This window comes from Strongylocentrotus purpuratus, unplaced genomic scaffold, assembly GCF_000002235.5.
Source record: "Strongylocentrotus purpuratus isolate Spur 01 unplaced genomic scaffold, Spur_5.0 spur5_scaffold_9, whole genome shotgun sequence".
In the NCBI taxonomy this organism is placed as follows: Eukaryota; Metazoa; Echinodermata; class Echinoidea; order Camarodonta; family Strongylocentrotidae; genus Strongylocentrotus; species Strongylocentrotus purpuratus.
Window position 1 is genome coordinate 28,111,932 of NW_022145615.1, and position 19,379 is coordinate 28,131,310.

At 39.4% G+C, this 19,379-nt stretch overlaps 1 protein-coding gene across 4 annotated transcripts in view; it reads left to right on the forward strand.

Annotated features, from left to right (window-relative positions):
* The first annotated feature begins 278 nt into the window (after positions 1–278).
* The window catches only part of REJ8 (receptor for egg jelly 8), a 45,534-nt gene continuing 26,433 nt past the window's right edge, over positions 279–19,379 (forward strand). The window contains exons 1-3 of one of the 4 annotated variants that reach the window (XM_030976263.1): positions 2,268–2,398; positions 12,917–17,170; positions 18,122–18,893. In XM_030976263.1, the coding sequence (XP_030832123.1) occupies positions 12,998–17,170; positions 18,122–18,893 (4,945 nt within the window). In that variant the 5' untranslated portion in view covers positions 2,268–2,398; positions 12,917–12,997. 4 annotated transcript variants of the gene reach the window in all.

Genomic DNA, 19,379 nt, shown 5'->3' on the forward strand with positions numbered 1-19,379 from the left:
TTATGATCGCAGCATGAGCTGAATCCAGGATTTTTCAAAGAATCTGAGACAAAGTTACCCAATCCCTTTTATACAGGACACAACATTCAATGGGAAGCTGCCCATTATAATGGTTAGTCTTTCACTAAAAAGAGATTATTGCTATGCAGTGTTACCTTTCTTCGCTCCAGTGATCTCGAGGCAGCAGACAGCAAGAAATTGTGTAAATAATAAAAGGTCCACGGGAATGGTTGTTGGAAGCTTTAACTACATAAAACTCACACTCTCTCCAATTTTATACAACAAAAGGTTGTCTTGTGAACCACTAATATTTTGACGGATTGGCTGCAGGGGGAAATCCTTTGCCTGGAGTCTCGGGAGCGGAGCCCTTTTCATTTCATTTTGGAAATAACCTTTGTTTCTCTCTTAAAGACAATTGTATGGAATTTTTGTTTTCGTATATTGTTGTATTGTCGTCCAAAGACCTCTTAGGCACACGTCGAGCCAACTCATCGGAAATGTAATCTGTAAGTATCAATTTAAGTTTCAAGTTCTTCATTTTTCATCTTACTCTCTCTCTCTCTCTCTCTCTCTCTCTCTCTCACACACTCTCCGTTTCCTCCATGCTCTTTCTTCTTCTCTTTTACATTATTCTCTCTTTCTCTTCTTATTTTTCCTTCGATCGTTCCATCTTATTTCCCATTTTTATTTGTTCAGGTCACCAAAAGAGGAGAGCCGCGGCTGACCCCCCCCCCCCCCCCCCGGATCAGCCAGTGATGTCAATTCAGGCAATACACATAACTTGCGTTGGGATTTGGTTTCCATCCTATTTAATACAACCCGTTACTCGGAGCAGCAATGTTTATTTTATAATATATTTCCTCTTTCCTTCCCCATCTCTTCCTTTTTCATTTCCTCTCTTTTTATGTTGGTTGTCTTCCTTTCCTTTATTTGTTTAGGCCGTCATAAAAAGGGGGTACCGCCACTGTTTCTAGAGCTCAACAAATAAAATGATAAAATAGTTAACATTTCACTATTCAGGATTTCTTACATTGCTTTTGATTTTAATTGTTTTTCTTCTTTATATCCTTTAAAATTCCTTGAAATTATCAAAATTCGTTTTTTATCATTAAAATAAAGCTGCTGGAGACTCTGTCCCAGGCGGTCCGAATTGGCACGCCCTGTGGTCTGAATATTAGTTTGCGAGTGAGCGAAGTGAGTGAACCAAAATTTACTGAGCTTTGAGGTCACATTGCGACCCATTATTTCTCATTATTAGATGTAGTAACCGATCCTGATTGGGTTGTAAAGCATAATCTCATAATGAAAGAATGAATAAGTCCTTCAAATATTAGATGAACTTTGAATTATGAGCTAGCGAACCGAGCCAGTTTTTTGGGGAAATATAAGGAAATTTGATCTCAGTTTGTTTAATTAGGGGCACATAGTTGTTAGGGCTTTGATAAATCTATGTTGTTCTTTTTGAGAGATGGGGGGGGGGGAGGAAGTGAAAACGACATCTTGTCATAGCAGGTATGATAACTATGTCTCAGTTTTGAGTTTGGAAACTCTTACATTGTCTTAACCTTTATATTCTTAAATAGAAGAGCAACTAATTACCTTTTCGATTAAGTTCAGCAATAGGGGCATTATGAGAACAGAAAAGAGCACTTGTTTTAAGGAAAAGGGGCACATGTCAAAGTAAAAGGAGCACTTATCAGAAGTAAAATGTGGCACTTCTCGCACCTGATGGGCCACTTATAAGAATTTAGGGGAATCGGGAATTTATTACAAAGGAAAAGGGGCATATATCAGATTAGAATAGTGTACTTATCAGAGGTGAAAAGAGGAACTTGGGAGAAGGGACACTTATTATAACTAAAAAAAGTGTACTTGTCCTATGCAAAAAGAGGCGCTTATGGGGTTCTCGCCCTTCCGCCCTCCCCCCCCCCCTCTCCCCCTGAGCGCAGCCTCTGCTTCCACATTCACTATGAATAAGTTGGGAAATACTGCATAGAAAGATATGCCATAAACATAGTTTCATTCAAGAAATATGGGTGTGGCAGGGTACCCCCCTCCCCCTTGTCGGTTCCTATGTCGTTTGTAATGAACTGCGACTTGGTGATCCCTGACTTTAGTTTAAGTACAATGTATTTGCAAGAACCTCGGGAAACCGGTGTAGTTGTAGGTATCGTTATCAGTGAAGTGGAACCGGTCTTTCAGCTCGACTGATTGGGCAGATAATATGTTACGTCATAGCTCGATGCCAAGCAATGGCTTTTATATCTTGGTTGATTCAAGCTATGCATCACATTGACTTTTACTTAGGTTGGGTAGGTCGCCAATAAAACACTAGCGGAATTATATTTGCTTTGTGATAATTGCACCACTTTCACCGACTCTGGAATAACGCCGAATCGTAAGAGACTTTCATTTTTCTCAATTTAAGCTACTTCTGCTCGCAGATTTATCGAAGAGATACAAATTATTTGAATATGCTGAATGAAGTGTGTTGATGAGACGTTATTTAAAAGGTCTGGGAGATAATTAATTGTGTTGATTTCTAAAAAGCAAACTTGTATATCGCAATCTTATTATGTTTATCTATCTAATCGCATTTATTTATTTCATATTCTGCTAACATTTTATCTTTGAATATTCGCCAATAATTCTTCTTGTATTTAGAGGAAATTATTGACAATACAATTGTATATGCTCCGTAGATTGAAATCATTTAATTTTCCTCGCAATGACCTTTTAACTATATACATGGGATACATAAGACCAGTACTTGATTATTGCGTCCCTGTTTTTAATGGAAATATTACTCAAGAGCAAATATATTAAATTTAGAACGAATTCAAAGGAGAGTCCTTAGAATAATATTGGAAGGTGACTATATAACATATGTCAATGCTCTTTCATTGTGTAACTTGACCACACTTGAAGCAAAAAGAAAACAACTCTGTGAACATTTTGTAATATCTTTAGAAAAACACCCTGTTTTTAATGATTGGTTACCGGTTAAAAGAGAAAATAGATACGATTTGAGAAACTCAGACAAACAAATATGACACTTTTAATTGTAAAACGCTAAGATTTCAAAATAGTGCTCTTCCTTACCTTGTTCGCATTTTAAAAAATATATAGTTTATTTTTTCTGATTATTTTCTTCTCCTATGTACAATTGTGTATTTGCTGGTTGTATATGCATGGGCATTCTCTGGGTGATGCGCCCTTTCCGTGTTGGTGGGATCTAATCTTAATTTATTCATAGCTCTTTTTCCGGTTGCTGGAAGCTGTGAGGGGTGTGTTTTTGTCTGTCTTTTGTTTTGCCTGTTCATGAGTTGATATGTTATGCCTTTTATATTTGTAAGTGAGTGTTGTGACTTGTGTGCATTATTCAGTAATTCCCGTGCTGGAAAGCGGAACTGGGGAAGCGTGACCGGTCTCGGTCACCTTGGCTTTAACCGGGCTCTCCCAGCTCTGCACCTCGCTTTATATTGTTTTGTGCGCTTAATTGTTATCTGATTTGTATGTGCTTGAGTGCTGCGTGTCCGGTTTGTGTCTTCGTCATTGGGGGTGTGTTAGTGGGTCCTTGAGTTTGTGTTTTTTGTTTGTTGGTGTTTTGTGAATTTTGCATAATCCCCTTTTTGTGTAGCTTTCAGCAATCGGACCTAGTTATAGTTACAGGGGGGAGGGGGTCGTTTGATGATTTTTTTTTTTTGAAGGGGAAGGGGCCCACCTCCTGGACATGTGTGCCCATCACCACGAGAATGCCCACTGCCACTCATCACTTTTTAAACTTTTAACATTTACTATTGGTTTGTAACGTGCGCTTTGCAATTTTGTTGTATGTATCTATTTTCAATAATTTATTTTGTATATCTTTAAATGTAACAAATGTGCAATTCAGCCTTTGGCTGCTATAATCATTTGACGAATATACTCTTTTTGAATTGAATTGAATTGAATTGAAAAATTACAGTTTCCTTTAACTGATCTGTGTTTATTCTAAATGAACAGAATATTATCAAGGTCTAAAATATATGATCATTACTCGAAATTGATTATGCATCAAGGATAATAGTGACGATTATTAGGTATATGGGCAATTAAGCAGAGAGAGATCAAAACCAAGTTATCGATGTTCATTGTTTGCGGGTACGGTAGCGGTAAAAGTGACCGGTGGCACAGGGCCTCCGCTGCTATGTATATACAGGAAGAGACATGATAAAATCATAAATAAAGAGAAGTATGCCGATGTCATATTTTCGTTGCTAATGCCTTGGTCACATATACACCGGGCCCCGTACGATTTTCCCTGCCAGGTGGCCTTCCGTGGATTTTAGAGACGGTACGGGACCCTTCCGTTTTTCATTTCTACGGCATTTGGGGTCACATATTCTGCGGCGTCCGGGAGATGCCCGGTGAAAAATGGTCGAGTGAAAATGCAAGACGCCCGTAAAGGTGCCGGTCGGGCGCCGACCGGTAAGCGTACGGGCTCCTTCCGATGAACAGGTGTAACCCATGGCTCCCAGGGCCCGGTCGGGGTCGTCAAGGCGCCCGTACGGTACCCCGCGTGCTGTCGTGCGGCGCAATGATCTGTGTCCTCTGACATCCGCGCCTCTCTATTCAAATCTGCGTTGTACATTGAGAATTAACGGGAAAATCGGGCACCATCCAGAGACCGCACAGGACCCGTAAGGTGCCTCACGGGCCCTTATGGCCCGGAAAATAGGGAGCGGCTTTAAAAAAAATGTCCCGGCGCCCATAGGAGCTGTACGGGAGCCGGCTGGACACCGGCCGGAAATTCCCGAAATGTCTGTTTTTACTCGCCGCACGGCCCCCGGGGTGGATATGTAAAAGCCCCATTTAATAGCGGGTCATGAAATCAAATAGCAAGAAAAGGGGATGCACTCAACACAAAGTAATTTTGAATAATGAAAGACTGCAAGATGTATATCCTGTACATATGATTAGGGAACTGGGGGGGGCCGCTTTGGGCGGAGCCTCCCCCGACAAAAAACAATATTTGTGGGAGGGGGGGGGGGCTAAAGCATCTATGAGCCCCTGCATAATTAATAAAGGGAAGAGAAGAAAAGATAACCGCTCCCGCGCCTCGCTGATGCCTGCGGCCGAGCCCCCCCCCCCTCAACCGACAAATCTTCCTAAGCCTATGCTGTATCATTAGCATTGATCAACCAATGACAGGATTACATTTTTAAAATAAATATTGTTAAAAAAGGTATGTACTCAAATGACAATTCTAACCGATTTTGAACATCCAATCAGTTAAACACCAAGTATGTGCAGTATTTAAACAACTTTTGTGATTAATACACATTATTTTAAATGTTGCTCATGTCACCAATTATACGCTAAGTTATCTCTTTTTCACTAGAAGGGGGGTTCGAAGAAGAAGGGAGACAGAGAGAGAGAGAGAGAGAGAGAGAGAGCGAGCGAGAGAGAGAGGGGGTGAGAAAGAGAAAGTGAAAGAGAGAGAAAGAAAGGGAGAGATAAAGTGATAGACAGAAAGACTTATAATCAAGATCGGAGAAAGTGGGAAGAAGACTGTGAGTGAAAATGACAGAATGTTAGAAACTTAGATAGCCCAAAAGAGTAGAAATCATATCAAAGACAAAGAATGAGAGATAGAGGGGGGGGGGGGGAGGGAATAGAAAAAGATTTTTAAAATGAGAGGAAGAACTTTTGAGAGAATACAGGGTACAAGAGAAGAGAAAAAATAAACAAAACGAAAACAATTCAGAACATGGGAATAATAGAGGGAACGGTAGTAAATTCAAATTATGTCCGATTTTATTTGTTGCCACAGAAGATGGGTAGATACTTCCTTAAGAGTCTTGTTAGCTACACATATGTAGATACATTTCTGTTCGTGACGATGAGAACCCCCTACCATGACTCTCATCTGATTTGTTTCCTTCTTAATCCAGTAGAACCGATTTGTGCTTCATTCCATGATGAATTATATTAGATGGTTTCAGCAGAAGAGTGTTATAACATAGAGCGAACACATCCACGAGATAGCATCATGTCCAAATTTCTAGCTTCACTCAGCTATCCTTGCATAAAATAACAATTTCCATGTTAGTACGTAGTGTTGTCATTATGAAATGGGTCATGCAGGAATAAACAGATGCCCCTTGACGACAATAATAATTTGTCCATTGTATCATGACGTAACTCGGTGTAACGCTAATGTCCTTGTAACGATCATGATATAATGCTTTCCATGATTATTGTGGTGCTATTCACGAATCTAATCATCAATATACACTGTGCGATAAAGCAATTCAATAACATATTTTTGACTTGATTTCCTTCTTTTTTCTGTTCATCCCTTCATCCTTATTTCGTGTATGTCTGGGTGACTTACTACCCCTCCCCCCTCTCTCTCTCTCTCTCTCTCTCTCTTCCTCTTTCTCTTTCATTTCTTCTTCTTCTTCCTCTACTTCTCCTCCGTTACCTATATCCGCTCTCCTCTCTCTCTCTTATCCCCCTCTCTCTCTCTCTCTCTCTCTCTCTCACTCCATCTCTGTATCTCCTCTCCCTTCACCCCCCTCCCCCTCTCTGGAGACAAACATACTATTTTCTTAATATGTGTTTTGAGGAGCGATTGTTTTTTCTCGTTTTATCGAGGAATTAACAGCGTTTAGTTATTTTTGGATAATGGTCATTACAATTTGTTGAAGATTTTATTTGTTGATATACCGATCCGTTTCAAACGTGTAAGACAAGGCTAAACAAATCAAAGAAATTTAACTGAATGCTTACTTGTTTCTATGTTGTCTTTGTGTTCATAATTGTGTTTTTTTTTTACGTGACACAGGTTGTGCATCCTTCTTTAAGTGATAATTATAATACATTACAAATGTAGGCAAACAAGAATAAAATCTATCGGAGACGGCCTCTAATTGTCTAATTCATTCTACTTTAAAAATAGCCATTAATTGTCTACTGTTTATTCGTGTTTTTAGCAACCAATTCTTCTGTAAACATATTTATTTGCCCCCTTCTTTGTTAAGGTTTCTGATCAGACTCCTTATTATTTGCGCAGCCAGCTTGAGCCCCCTAGGGCGTCAAACTGTCACGGCTACTTTGCATTTACATTTAGCCTTGCCGTGTCTTTTGCCTTAAAAGAGAAAGTTGAGTTCTGGGGAGAGGTGAAAAATAATTTGAGAGCATTTGTATTGTTATTATGCAAGTGAGGAAGAACATCATAGAAAAGATGTTCCCTGAAAAGCAAGGTTCTTTAAATGCCTTCATATTCTAAATATCACATGTAACAGCTTAAAAATGAGGAATTCATTTTATGCCACATGTTTGTGTAGTCCCATATACATCTCTATTTGTACAGTGCTAGTTAATTTTACCAAGACTGGGCCAAATTTCTTATCACTTTGATGATTCCAGAACCTTGTAGTACACATCAATACTTAAATACTACTATGATCAATTTTTTTTCTAATCGATTCAACACCGTTTCTTTCACAATGAAATCGAATGACCAGAAATCAACTTTATGAGTTGAGTTTATTTTATTAATACACGGTAAAAGCCCGAAACAGTTCGCAGACTGGTTTCAATCAGGGCCGTGTTGATAAAAAGCAACATACTTATGACATATAAACAAAAGTAATATAACACTGACAAATTTACAACCATAACACAGCAATATATGGAAAAAGGCTAAAAACACTTAAGTTAATTAAAACTATATTGATAGACCTAAAAGGTAAATAATTGAAAAAAGTTATGATCATCAAAATCTGTTGGAATATATAAAGAGCAAACGAAGTATAAACAGATATGAAATAAGTTAAGAACATATGTATTTATGTTAAATATTGAATAAGTAAAAACTTTAAAACACATATTGTGTAGAAGTAAAATAAAGTCTGGAATAATACTAAGTACTTAAGAACATATGAATATGAATCAGTTAAATATTACATAAATAATTAAAAAAAAGTTACCTCGTCCCCACACACTTATTTCGTATTACGTCAGCTTGGCCTTAACAGTATTTAACGATTTAGCACCTTGTTCATCATGTGGCAAGTTATTCCAAGTTAAGGCCCCTCGATATTCAAAAGATCTTGTCATAGTCTAAGTCTTTGGTCTTATTGTTTTCACATTATATAGACTTGAACGTGTATTGTATGTATGGTCAGTAAATATAAACCTTTCTACTAAATATTCAGGAACTTGTTTTGAGACAATCTTATGCATCATAATTGCTACATTATTTTTTCTGTTATTGTCAAGTGTTTTCCAATTTAGTCTTGTTAAATTTTCATCTGATGAGGAATATCAAGAGGACTGTTAATTATGCGTGCTGCTCTATTATGATTTTTTTCAAATTTGTTTTTCTGTGTACTTCCACATCCACCCCATACTACATCACAATAATTTAAGTGAGACAATACTAGTGAATTATAAACCAATTTCATTTCATATTCATTCACTATATTTCTTATAGATTTGATCATATATAATCCGTTGCTTGCTTTTTTATGAATAGTATTGATATGTTCCTGCCATGATAACCTTTCATCTAAAATTACCCCAAGGTGTCTACACTTACTTACTCGAGTTAACAAAGTATTATCTATAGTAATGTTTAAATCAGTATCTTTAACTTTACCCAGACGTTGTTTCGTACCGAATAAAATGTATTCAGTTTTCTTTATATTCAAAATTCAGTTTCTTTTGTATCAACCACTTTTTAACATATTCAAGATCTTCATTTATCTTCTTATTTGATATTAAAGTATTATTTGCCGAACAATATATTACCGTATCATCAGCATACATGCTAACTTTACAGGTCGGGTGACATCCAAATATAAGTTGAATTCTGTTGATGTGCAGGACTGCATACAACTCATATTTTGTTTTTCAAACATCTAAATATATTTCATACATTTTTAAACATTTCAAAAAATAATTTTCTCAGACTCGGACCTGCTAAGCTCCACCCTAAAGAAATGTTCCAGATCTCATTCATCGTGTGACATCACCTGTCAATCATTAGTAAGCTAACAAGAGACAGTGGTATGTAATTTTTTGGGGGGTGGAGCTTAGCAGGTCCAAGTCTGAGAAAATTATTTTTGAAATATTTAAAAATCTATGAAATATAGTTAGATATTTGAATAACAAAATATGAGTAGTATGCAGCCCTGCACATCAACATGAATTAATTAATTTATTTATTCGGTTTAAAAACATCAACACGTAAAGTTCAGGAACTCATAATGGTTGATTTACAATGAAATTGAATAGTGTAAACAAAATTGAACCAAAATATATACTTTTAAGAAAAAACTTGTTCTTTTACACACATGAAAATATGGTTACAATACAATATTCAACGGCTGGCTACATGTAGCTAGACCAAGGCGAGATATGACGAGGAAATTGAAAAGAAGAGAAATGACAAGAGAAAGAGAGAGAGAGAGAGAGAAAGGGAGAGGGAGAAAGAGAGGGACAGGAAAGGGGAGGGTAGAAAGAAAGAGAGATGGGAGAGGGAAAGAGAGGGGAGGGAGTTACGGAGGGGAAGTGAGGGAGAGAAAAGGAAGAGAGAGGAAGAGAGATGAAGATAGAAAGAGAGAAAGAGAGATAGGGATAGAGAGAGAGGTATGGAGAGAGAAAGGGGTGGGGAGAGGGAAAGAGAGAGAAGAGAGAGAGAAAAGAGGGAGAGAGAGAGAGGGAAGGGGATAGAAGAGAGAGAGAGAGAGAGGTAAGGAGAGAGGAAGAGAGACGTGGAGAGAGAGAGATCTTTAAAAAGCAAAATAAGAAACCAGGTAGAAAAACGTAACATTAAAACATTATACATTTCTTATACACATCTACAAGGAGAAGGCGCACCAAAGCGTTCAGAAAAGACAACAATGGATTGGCCTGCAATGCTTTGTTGCGTCCGCTCCGAAGGCCACGGTTATTATCTGGATTTTATATCACCCCACCTTTAAATGACAATCGTTACGTATGTGGATATTACAGCATTCATGTAACAATGCTTGATGTAATGGGTGCACATATATAATGAGAAATGTAACCACGGCTGTCGAAACAATTGACTGTTGTTTATTCATGTTTTTAGCAACCAATTCTTCTTTAAACATATTTATTTGCACTCTTCTTTGTTAAGATTTCCGTCCAGACTCGTCATTATTTGCGAAGCCAGCTTGAGCCCCCCCCCCCCGCCCCTAGGGCGTCAAACATATTGCCACGCCTTCCTTGTATTTACATGTAGCCTTGCCGAGCCCTTTTATCTTAAATGACAAATGTTTTTATGTGTATATTGTAACATCATTCGTATAACAATGCATGAGGTAACGGGTGCACATTTATGAGAAATGTAACATCGGCTGTCGAGAAAACGATGATATTATTATCGAGCTCGACAGGGACATTTTCGTACCATTTCTTTTCTCCTTGTAGGGGGGGGGGTGGGGTTGATTGTGCAATATCCCTTTTAATCTTTACTAATATATAATAAACTTTATATTTGTAAAGCGCTTAGAGACATTTGTTGTAAGCACTATATCAAAGCTAAATATTATTATTATTATTATAAGGCATGTTCATTTACAGTTTTGAAAAAAGCGACCGCGGTGTAGGCCTACTTACATTTGGACTATACATTGTTCTTGTACATCAAATTTTTTTTTATCTCTGCATCCTGATTGCGATTATTGAGATATTGATTAAAGAAATATTTATGATTAATTCTGACAAAAAAATCACGAGAGCCTTTATTTTCTTACACATTTCCACCACTCTATCTTGTTTATGTTGTTATTGCTTGCTTGTCAGAATTTTTCTTAAATACTTGTGCCCCCCCCCCCCCCTAGAGAATATTGGAGTCGCCACTCTACAGTCTAAATACTAATGAATTTGCCAACATAAGGCATCATATAACTTTTAAAAACATGTGAGAAGTCTTTCCATATAGACCTACTTCGATATTTATTTATTCTCATGCCTTGCAGCTGAGATGACCAATCCGGCTAAAAAAGGCCCTATGCCTGATATCTTGAGGAGTGACCAAGCTCCTTGCTTATCAAGATCAATTACTAGGCCTGATATATTTTACGGAGAAGGGACTGATCAGTTAACATTGAAAGAAATTGAAATCATTATTCATCCGCATACCCTTATTTTCTTTGCACACCCCTACAACCATACCCTTGCAAACACACAGATCAACTCCGTCTCATACTCGAGTCGCACCACCTGGCGGGGGGGGGGGGGGGGGGGGGCTATATGGTATAGCATTGTCTTGCCGTCGAAGCTTGATGCTCCCTAGGAAACATGTATATTATGTGTTATGTAACATATACATGTATTTTTTTTACAGATTATGCTATAGGGTAGGGAGGCGAAATTGAAAATAATTTATTCACGTTTGAGTTGCGAATAATTAGGGAATAAAGACACCAATGCAACCTCTTACTTAATTAAAATCTGACCTATATTCATACCCTGGAGCCAATCTAATGTTTTGTTCAGTCTATTGTATGAGAGGGGTATTCAGAAGGGATTAGCGGTGCCAACCAGGGCTAGGAACCGGGGTTGCTTTTTGTTGCTCTAACTCGGTCACCGTGACAATCAATCCCTCTTTTCTTATTATATGAATGTAGATCCACGTGATTTACATAGTGTCTCAGAGCAATTTGTATTTCATCCAGACATCAGACAATTTTTAACACCAATTTAGAATTTTCATCTCTCAATTGCTTGTAACCACGGAGAAAAGCAAATGGTCAAGAGAAAACTCTTCGGCCTGTGCTATTCGATTGTTTACGCTGGTCGCATAGCAATACGTTTAACTCCACTAAACATACACTTTCACTGGAAGCCATATTTGAACAGGCAGTGATTGAGGGACACAGATTATCGATCGTTTACATGCGGGAGGTGGCCATGGGGTGATCGACGACTCGTTGTAACAACGCCATGTATGTTTCCTAGCTTACGCTCTGGATTGTCGAAAATTAGGAGGAGGTGTTTGATTCTATTCGATATTTGATATTTTTCTCTAGCTAGAAATGCTATTGGGTCCATTTTAACACATATTTTGTTAATTCAAATTACATTTATACACCTACTACAGACAGAGACTGGAAACGAAGGTAAAATTGCATTATACAATGCTTTTTGTCAACACACTCACATTATTATTTATTTATTTGAAAAAGATATCACCTACAAAATTCCAACATATATGATATTGACCTAAACCTGAGTTAAAGAAACATAATCTCATTTTGTCTTCAATCGCGTCTCACGATTGCATAAAAATAAATAAAAATAATTTTAGTCGTTTAATGAAATAAACACATACATGTATTCAGTTTGAATATAACGTAGTGGCCGATGCAGGGTGTTTCTTTTTCTGCAGGGGGCACAAGTCCAGAATATGTTGAAAAGGGAAAAAAAGTTTAATATCCTGCATCCAAAATGTGTTTGTTTTTAATTGGTTGAGAGCTCGTCACGTGACCAGAAATATTTCAACTATTTTAAGGTTGCTCTGAACAAATACAAGTTGGGAGTACTATTTGGGAGTAGAAGTACTACATGTATTTTGGAGTACATTTGGGAGTCGAAATTTTGTTAAGATTTGATTTTTTTAAATAAATTTTTAATGCAGGATATAAAACAAATATACCATGCCTTCTTTTCGAGGTACTAGTTAAAATTGTTGACAGTGTATATTTGTATACTAATATTTCACGTACCGCCTTACTCTACGATTTTGGCGAGGGCACACGAAATCAAAATTAAGTGCATTACTCTGTTAGTTTTGCTTTCCCCTTCATTGACCAATTTACAGGTTAAATAGTATTAACGAAGATCTTTCCACATCGCAAATCGCTTACATTTATAATCTATCTTGTTTTTGCAGGTGAGGTATCTCGTGCATTGTGCAACAGTTTCAACCTGTTAGCCTTGTGACCCACAGTCACAATCACCATCTTCTTCCACGATGAAGGCACTTGTGGTGGTTGTAATTTTCTCTTGTCTGGTCGCCGGGGCAGCCCGAGCTGAGGAGTCCACCGAATGGCAGGTCGAATGGACCACGGAACCAGCGTACAACCTCAGCCTCGTCGAACCGTTCACCGTCCCCGGATATCTTCTACCAGACCTTAACATAAGTGACATCATATCTACAGTAGGCATGATGTACCAAGCTGAAGATCTCGTCCATGCGATCGGTTCCCTGTGCGTTGAGATAGGGCCAAAGCTTAGCTGGCTTTCCGATGGAGCAATGCAAGAGCTTTGTGATCCTGTCCTTGAGGCTCTCCGGAATGGATCCTATGCTGAAGCCTACTCTATTTGTCAGAATTCTTGGTCCTTTCTTGAAACACTCATTGGAGGTGAAGAAGGTGGACTTGAAGGTGAAGGTGAGATTGACCACGGTCCAATAAGACGAAAGCGTTGGGGATTGTCAGTTCCCTCGATTGAACTTCCGCCTCTCCCATCGTCTCCCATACAAGCTGTTCTGAACATAACTGTCCCGTTTTCACCACTCGAAGATTTGGATTTTAACTGGACCAACCCTTTATTCGATGATACTGCGAACATGGTCGAGAATATTGGACTCATCCCAGACTTGAATAGAAATTGGTCGTTTCCAATATTCGACGGTACAGGTATTGAAGTTGATTTCCCATATCCCGAATTTTCCGACAAGTATGGGATATGTTCAAGTCTGGCGGGGCTCATTTCATACAACCAGCCATCATCTCCCAGTCATGGCAGTATCTTTGGAGTGGTTCTAAACGTCATTGTTGCCGAACAGGTTAGATCAATCCCTGGTAAATGTCTGTCTTTCTTTGACGGTGAAGAGGGTAGTGGTGACATTGACGACGATCCGTCCTTCAAACACGAACCTGGTGCAATGATATGGGCATTCGCAACGCTTGGTGGCTTCGATGATATTGAGCAGATCTGCAATGTTTCTAGTTGGGCGCTTCTTATGAGAGATGAGGGGAAGTTTGAACTGTTCAATGAACTCGTAAACCAAATAACTACAAGCATTTACAGTGTCATTAGCAGCAGAAGCCGGTGTATTGAATTTGCAGATAGCCTCCATGCTAATATTGGCCTAGCACCAGGAAACTACTCTCATTTCACCAGTAGTGAAGCGCTTTGTGATGAAATACTGGATTCTCTCTATTGGAGAGGCAATATGAGCGAGATCGATTTTTACAATTATGATAGTATGGATGAAAAAGATGCTTTCATTTATCTGCTCTCTATTGTAGAAATACTTTCCCATAAATCGGACATGGCATCCCTTGAATTTCTCTGCCGAATGTCTCCGTATGCTGATGAAATGTTCTGTACTTCCTTGGCATACAATGACTACAGGGATGTTTCAAGGGAAGACATTATTGAGCATTGTCTGAGATACGTGGCATTTGATGGCTTTGAATTTGATTTCCTAGCCCTTCTCAACGCAATTGGCGCCGAATTCGAGTTCGACTTTTACGACTTCGATCAAACTTGCTCACACCTCACTGATATCGTCTTTAATAGCGTAATCAGACAACAATTTACAATCGACAACATGATCCAGAAGGGGATGAAAGCTATTGGTAGGGTCCTATCACCAATCTTCTGTGATTTGCACTCATTCCGAAACGGTTCGCTTGATTCCTTGGAAGCCCCATGCGGAACTCCGGGACGAGGTTGCTTCAACTGGACAAGACCAGGCGAGGACTACTTCTTTGATCGTTTGGATGAAGGCTTTATTGTCGGGACCATCTTCAGCTATCTCGGAGGCTACAGGGATGGAGATCACATCTGCCACCAGATGGCCTTTGCACTGGATGATGAGACAGTACTCGATATGGTGGCTGGTAAATTGCGGGACAGTGTCTACAGACTGTTCGATGATGTACCATTCTGTTCTGACACAATCGGCCTCATCGAAAAACTCATAGGTGTCGACGAACATGCTGCTCAGATGATCGGCTTCAATAGTACGGATGCCTTCTGCGGGGAAATATCCAAAATCTACCATCAGGGCGGCAACTATAACTTTAGTTTTGTACCTCTCTTAGACCTCTTTACAAACCATAGTCACGGACTGGAACACTTTGTTACGTCTGAGTCTATAATGCACGTCACGACTGAGATGATGAAATTCGCTGCCATGATAATGCACTCGGACAACATTGGAGATGCCATTTCCAAATCGTGTTACATGTGGCAGGACTCTGGTCCAGGGATTACTATGCCTTTATTTGAGGTTGATGATTTATGTCAAGTTGTCTTGGCCCTTAATCCTGCAGAACTCCAAGATGTCTGCATCCATGACATAATTCCGTGGATTGAGGACCTTTTTGATCACCATCATGATGATGAAGAAAGGGGAGAAGAAAACGAAATTGACTTTGATTTCACAGGGATTTTGGAAACGGTAGGCGAAGAATTCGGATTCGACTTTCACGATTCTCACCAAAGTTGCTCTCATCTTACTGGTATTCTCTTTGATGATACCGTCAGCCAAAACTTTCCAATCGACAGCGTTGTGGTAAGGGGAATAAGAGCTGTTGGTAAGATAGTATCACCCATATTCTGTGATTTTGAATCATTCTATGACCTCCCAGCGAGTCACTTGGAAGCTCCGTGCGCAACTCCTGGACAAAATTGCTTTGATTGGTCAAGCCGAGGAGAAGACTTCTTCTATGAGCGAGAAGATATTGGCTTTGTCATTGGTACAATTTTCAGTTATATTGGAGGCTACAGAGATGGGGACCACCTTTGTCACCAAATGGCCTTTGCACTGGAGGATGATGCACAACTTGACATGGTCGCAAATAAAATGAAGGATAGTATCTTTCGATTCTTCAACGACCCGTCATTCTGTCCTGTGACGATGGACCTTATCAACAGGCTCATCGGATTTGACGAGGATGCTGCAAGTTTACTCGGCTTTGAGAATGCGGATGCCTTCTGCGGGAAGGTCAATCAAATATACAATGAAGATGGCGATTATAACGTCAGTTTGGAGCCTCTCTATGTTTTGTTTGCCAATGTTGAAGAAGAAGGAGAATTTGACCCTGCAGCCATTATAAATGCCACAACCGAGATGATTAAATTCGCCGCCATGATCATGCGTTCAGACCACATTGGGGATGCCATTTCTAAAACATGCTACGTGTGGCAGGAATCTGCTGCAATGTTAAATATTTCAGAGGTTGACGATTTATGTAAAACAGTATTGGCCTTTAATTCTGCAGAACTCCAAGATGTCTGCATCCACGAACTATTTCCGTGGATTGAGGATGTTTTTGACCACCATGAGGATGATGAAATGAGGGAAGAAGAAAACGAAATTGACTTTGATTTCACAGGGATTCTCGAAACGGTAGGCGAGGAATTCGGATTCGACTTTCACGATTCTCACCAAAGTTGCTCTCATCTTACTGGTATTCTCTTTGATGATACCGTCAGCCAAAACTTTCCAATCGACAGCGTTGTGGTAAGGGGAATAAGAGCTGTTGGTAAGATAGTATCACCCATATTCTGTGATTTTGAATCATTTCATGACCACCCAGATACTGTCTTGGAAGCTCCGTGTGCAACTCCTGGACAAAACTGCTTTGATTGGTCAAGCCGAGGAGAAGACTTCTTCTATGAGCGAGAAGACATTGGCTTTGTCATTGGTACAATTTTCAGTTATATCGGAGGCTACAGAGATGGGGACCACCTTTGTCACCAAATGGCCTTTGCACTGGATGATGATGAACAACTTGACATGGTAGCAAATAAAATGAAGGATAGTATCTTCCGATTCTTCAACGACCCATCATTCTGTCCTGCGACGATGGACATTATCAACAAGCTCATCGGATTTGACGAGGATGCTGCAAGTTTACTCGGCTTTGAGAATGCGGATGCCTTCTGCGGGAAGGTCAATCAAATATACAATGAAGATGGCGATTATAACGTCAGTTTGGAACCTCTCTATGTTTTGTTTGCCGATGTTGAAGAAGAAGGAAACTTTGACCCTGCAGCCATCATGAATGCCACAACCGAGATGATTAAATTCGCCGCCATGATCATGCGTTCAGACCACATTGGAGATGCCATTTCTAAAACATGCTACGTGTGGCAGGAATCTGCTGCAATGTTAAATATTTCAGAGGTTGACGATTTATGTCAAACAGTATTGGCCTTTAATTCTGCAGAACTCCAAGATGTCTGCATCCACGAACTATTTCCCTGGATTGAGGACGTTTTTGACCACCATGATGATGATGAAATGAGGGAAGAAGAAAACGAAATTGACTTTGATTTCACAGGGATTCTCGAAACGGTAGGCGAGGAATTCGGATTCGACTTACACGATTCTCACCAAAGTTGCTCTCATCTTACTGGTATTCTCTTTGATGATACCGTCAGCCAAAACTTTCCAATCGACAGCGTTGTAGTAAGGGGAATAAGAGCTGTTGGTAAGATAGTATCACCCATATTCTGTGATTTTGAATCATTTCATGACCACCCAGATACTGTCTTGGAAGCTCCGTGTGCAACTCCTGGACAAAACTGCTTTGATTGGTCAAGCCGAGGAGAAGACTTCTTCTATGAGCGGGAAGACATTGGCTTTGTCATTGGTACAATTTTCAGTTATATTGGGGGCTACAGAGATGGGGACCACCTTTGTCACCAAATGGCCTTTGCACTGGAGGATGATGCACAACTTGACATGGTCGCAAATAAAATGAAGGATAGTATCTTTCGATTCTTCAACGACCCGTCATTCTGTCCTGTGACGATGGACATTATTAACAGGCTCATCGGATTTGACGAGGATGCTGCAAGTTTACTCGGCTTTGAGAATGCGGATGCCTTCTGCGGAAAGGTCAATCAAATATACAATGAAGATGGCGATTATAACGTCAGTTTTGAGCCTCTCTATGTTTTGTTTGCCAATGTTGAAGAAGAAGGAGAATTTGACCCTGCAGCCATTATAAATGCCACAACCGAGATGATTAAATTCGCCGCCATGATCATGCGTTCAGACCACATTGGAGATGCCATTTCTAAAACATGCTACGTGTGGCAGGAATCTGCTGCAATGTTAAATATTTCAGAGATTGATGATTTATGTCAATTGGTTCTTGAGGACAATTCCGATGCTGTTTACCAAGTCTGCATGGGTGAACTTTTCCCACTTATTGAGTCAATTCTAGAAGACGAGATGTATGATTTCAATGATAATCATACAAACACCGTTGTAGATTTATCGAACATTGAGATCTGTCTCGATAATGGCGAGGTGACTTTTGAGGCACTTGAAAATTTAGATATATTGGCATATCTACTACAAACCACACACAAGCTCTATAATTTAACCGTGTTCGACGAGAGCAACATTTGTAGAGCAGTGACCAGCGTAGTAGAATCTAGAAATGACATTCCGACACTGATATCTGAATTTGCTGTGGAAATGATGTCCCTCTTCATGCCGCTTGGTGCAGAAATATGCTCTTGTTGGGATCAAGTTTTTGATGATCTCTTCTCGGACTCCGACGACTCGGAATTTGGCGTAAACCAATTCAATGAGATAGTCCGGATTGCTGTGAACAGTATTGGATTAGACAGTCGTCATGAACTCTGTGACCATCTCATTCATCTAAAGCCGGACAACATGTCTGATTACGCACAAACGGTGATTGAGGAAATCCTTGGTTTTACGGCTGATCCTGAGAAGTGTGCCTGTACCGCCAATCGTGTCATCGATTTCATCCTTCCCTTGGTTAATGTTTCAATGGAGGAAATCAATAACTACCTTTACCAGTACCTGGGATACCATTCTGTGGATCACGTGTGTAGTTTCGTGGCCCAATCCTTCTCGGGAGTAATAGGTATGTCACATCAGAAAGCAAAGTTTATCTTTTGTATATACAGCCGTGTTGTTCAGCAGTTCAGTCGAAGATATTCATTTAAAAAAGAAATCCATTTCGGCTGAAGTAAACAATAAATAGGCATATTTTTCGTGCAAATCACGTAACAAATTAAGAGAATCCCAAATCATTTTCTTTATAATGGCTTCTGACTGAGAAATATTGCACACCACGTCATAATGCCAAGGACCCACAATCTGGAACAAACTACCTCCACAAACTTAAACAATGTGCATCTTTATACAATTGTAAACATAATCTAAAACATCACCTGCTGCAGAAGCTTTGAACTTTACGACCGCACCTTTTTATGTTTATAATTACTATTTTTATTGTATTATTTCTTTGTCCCTTTTTTTTTGGTGTGTTAATTTTTAGGATCGTCCACCTATAACTTTCTGTAATTTTTTTTTGATGAGCCAACCACTTCGTAAATTCCTTTAGTTT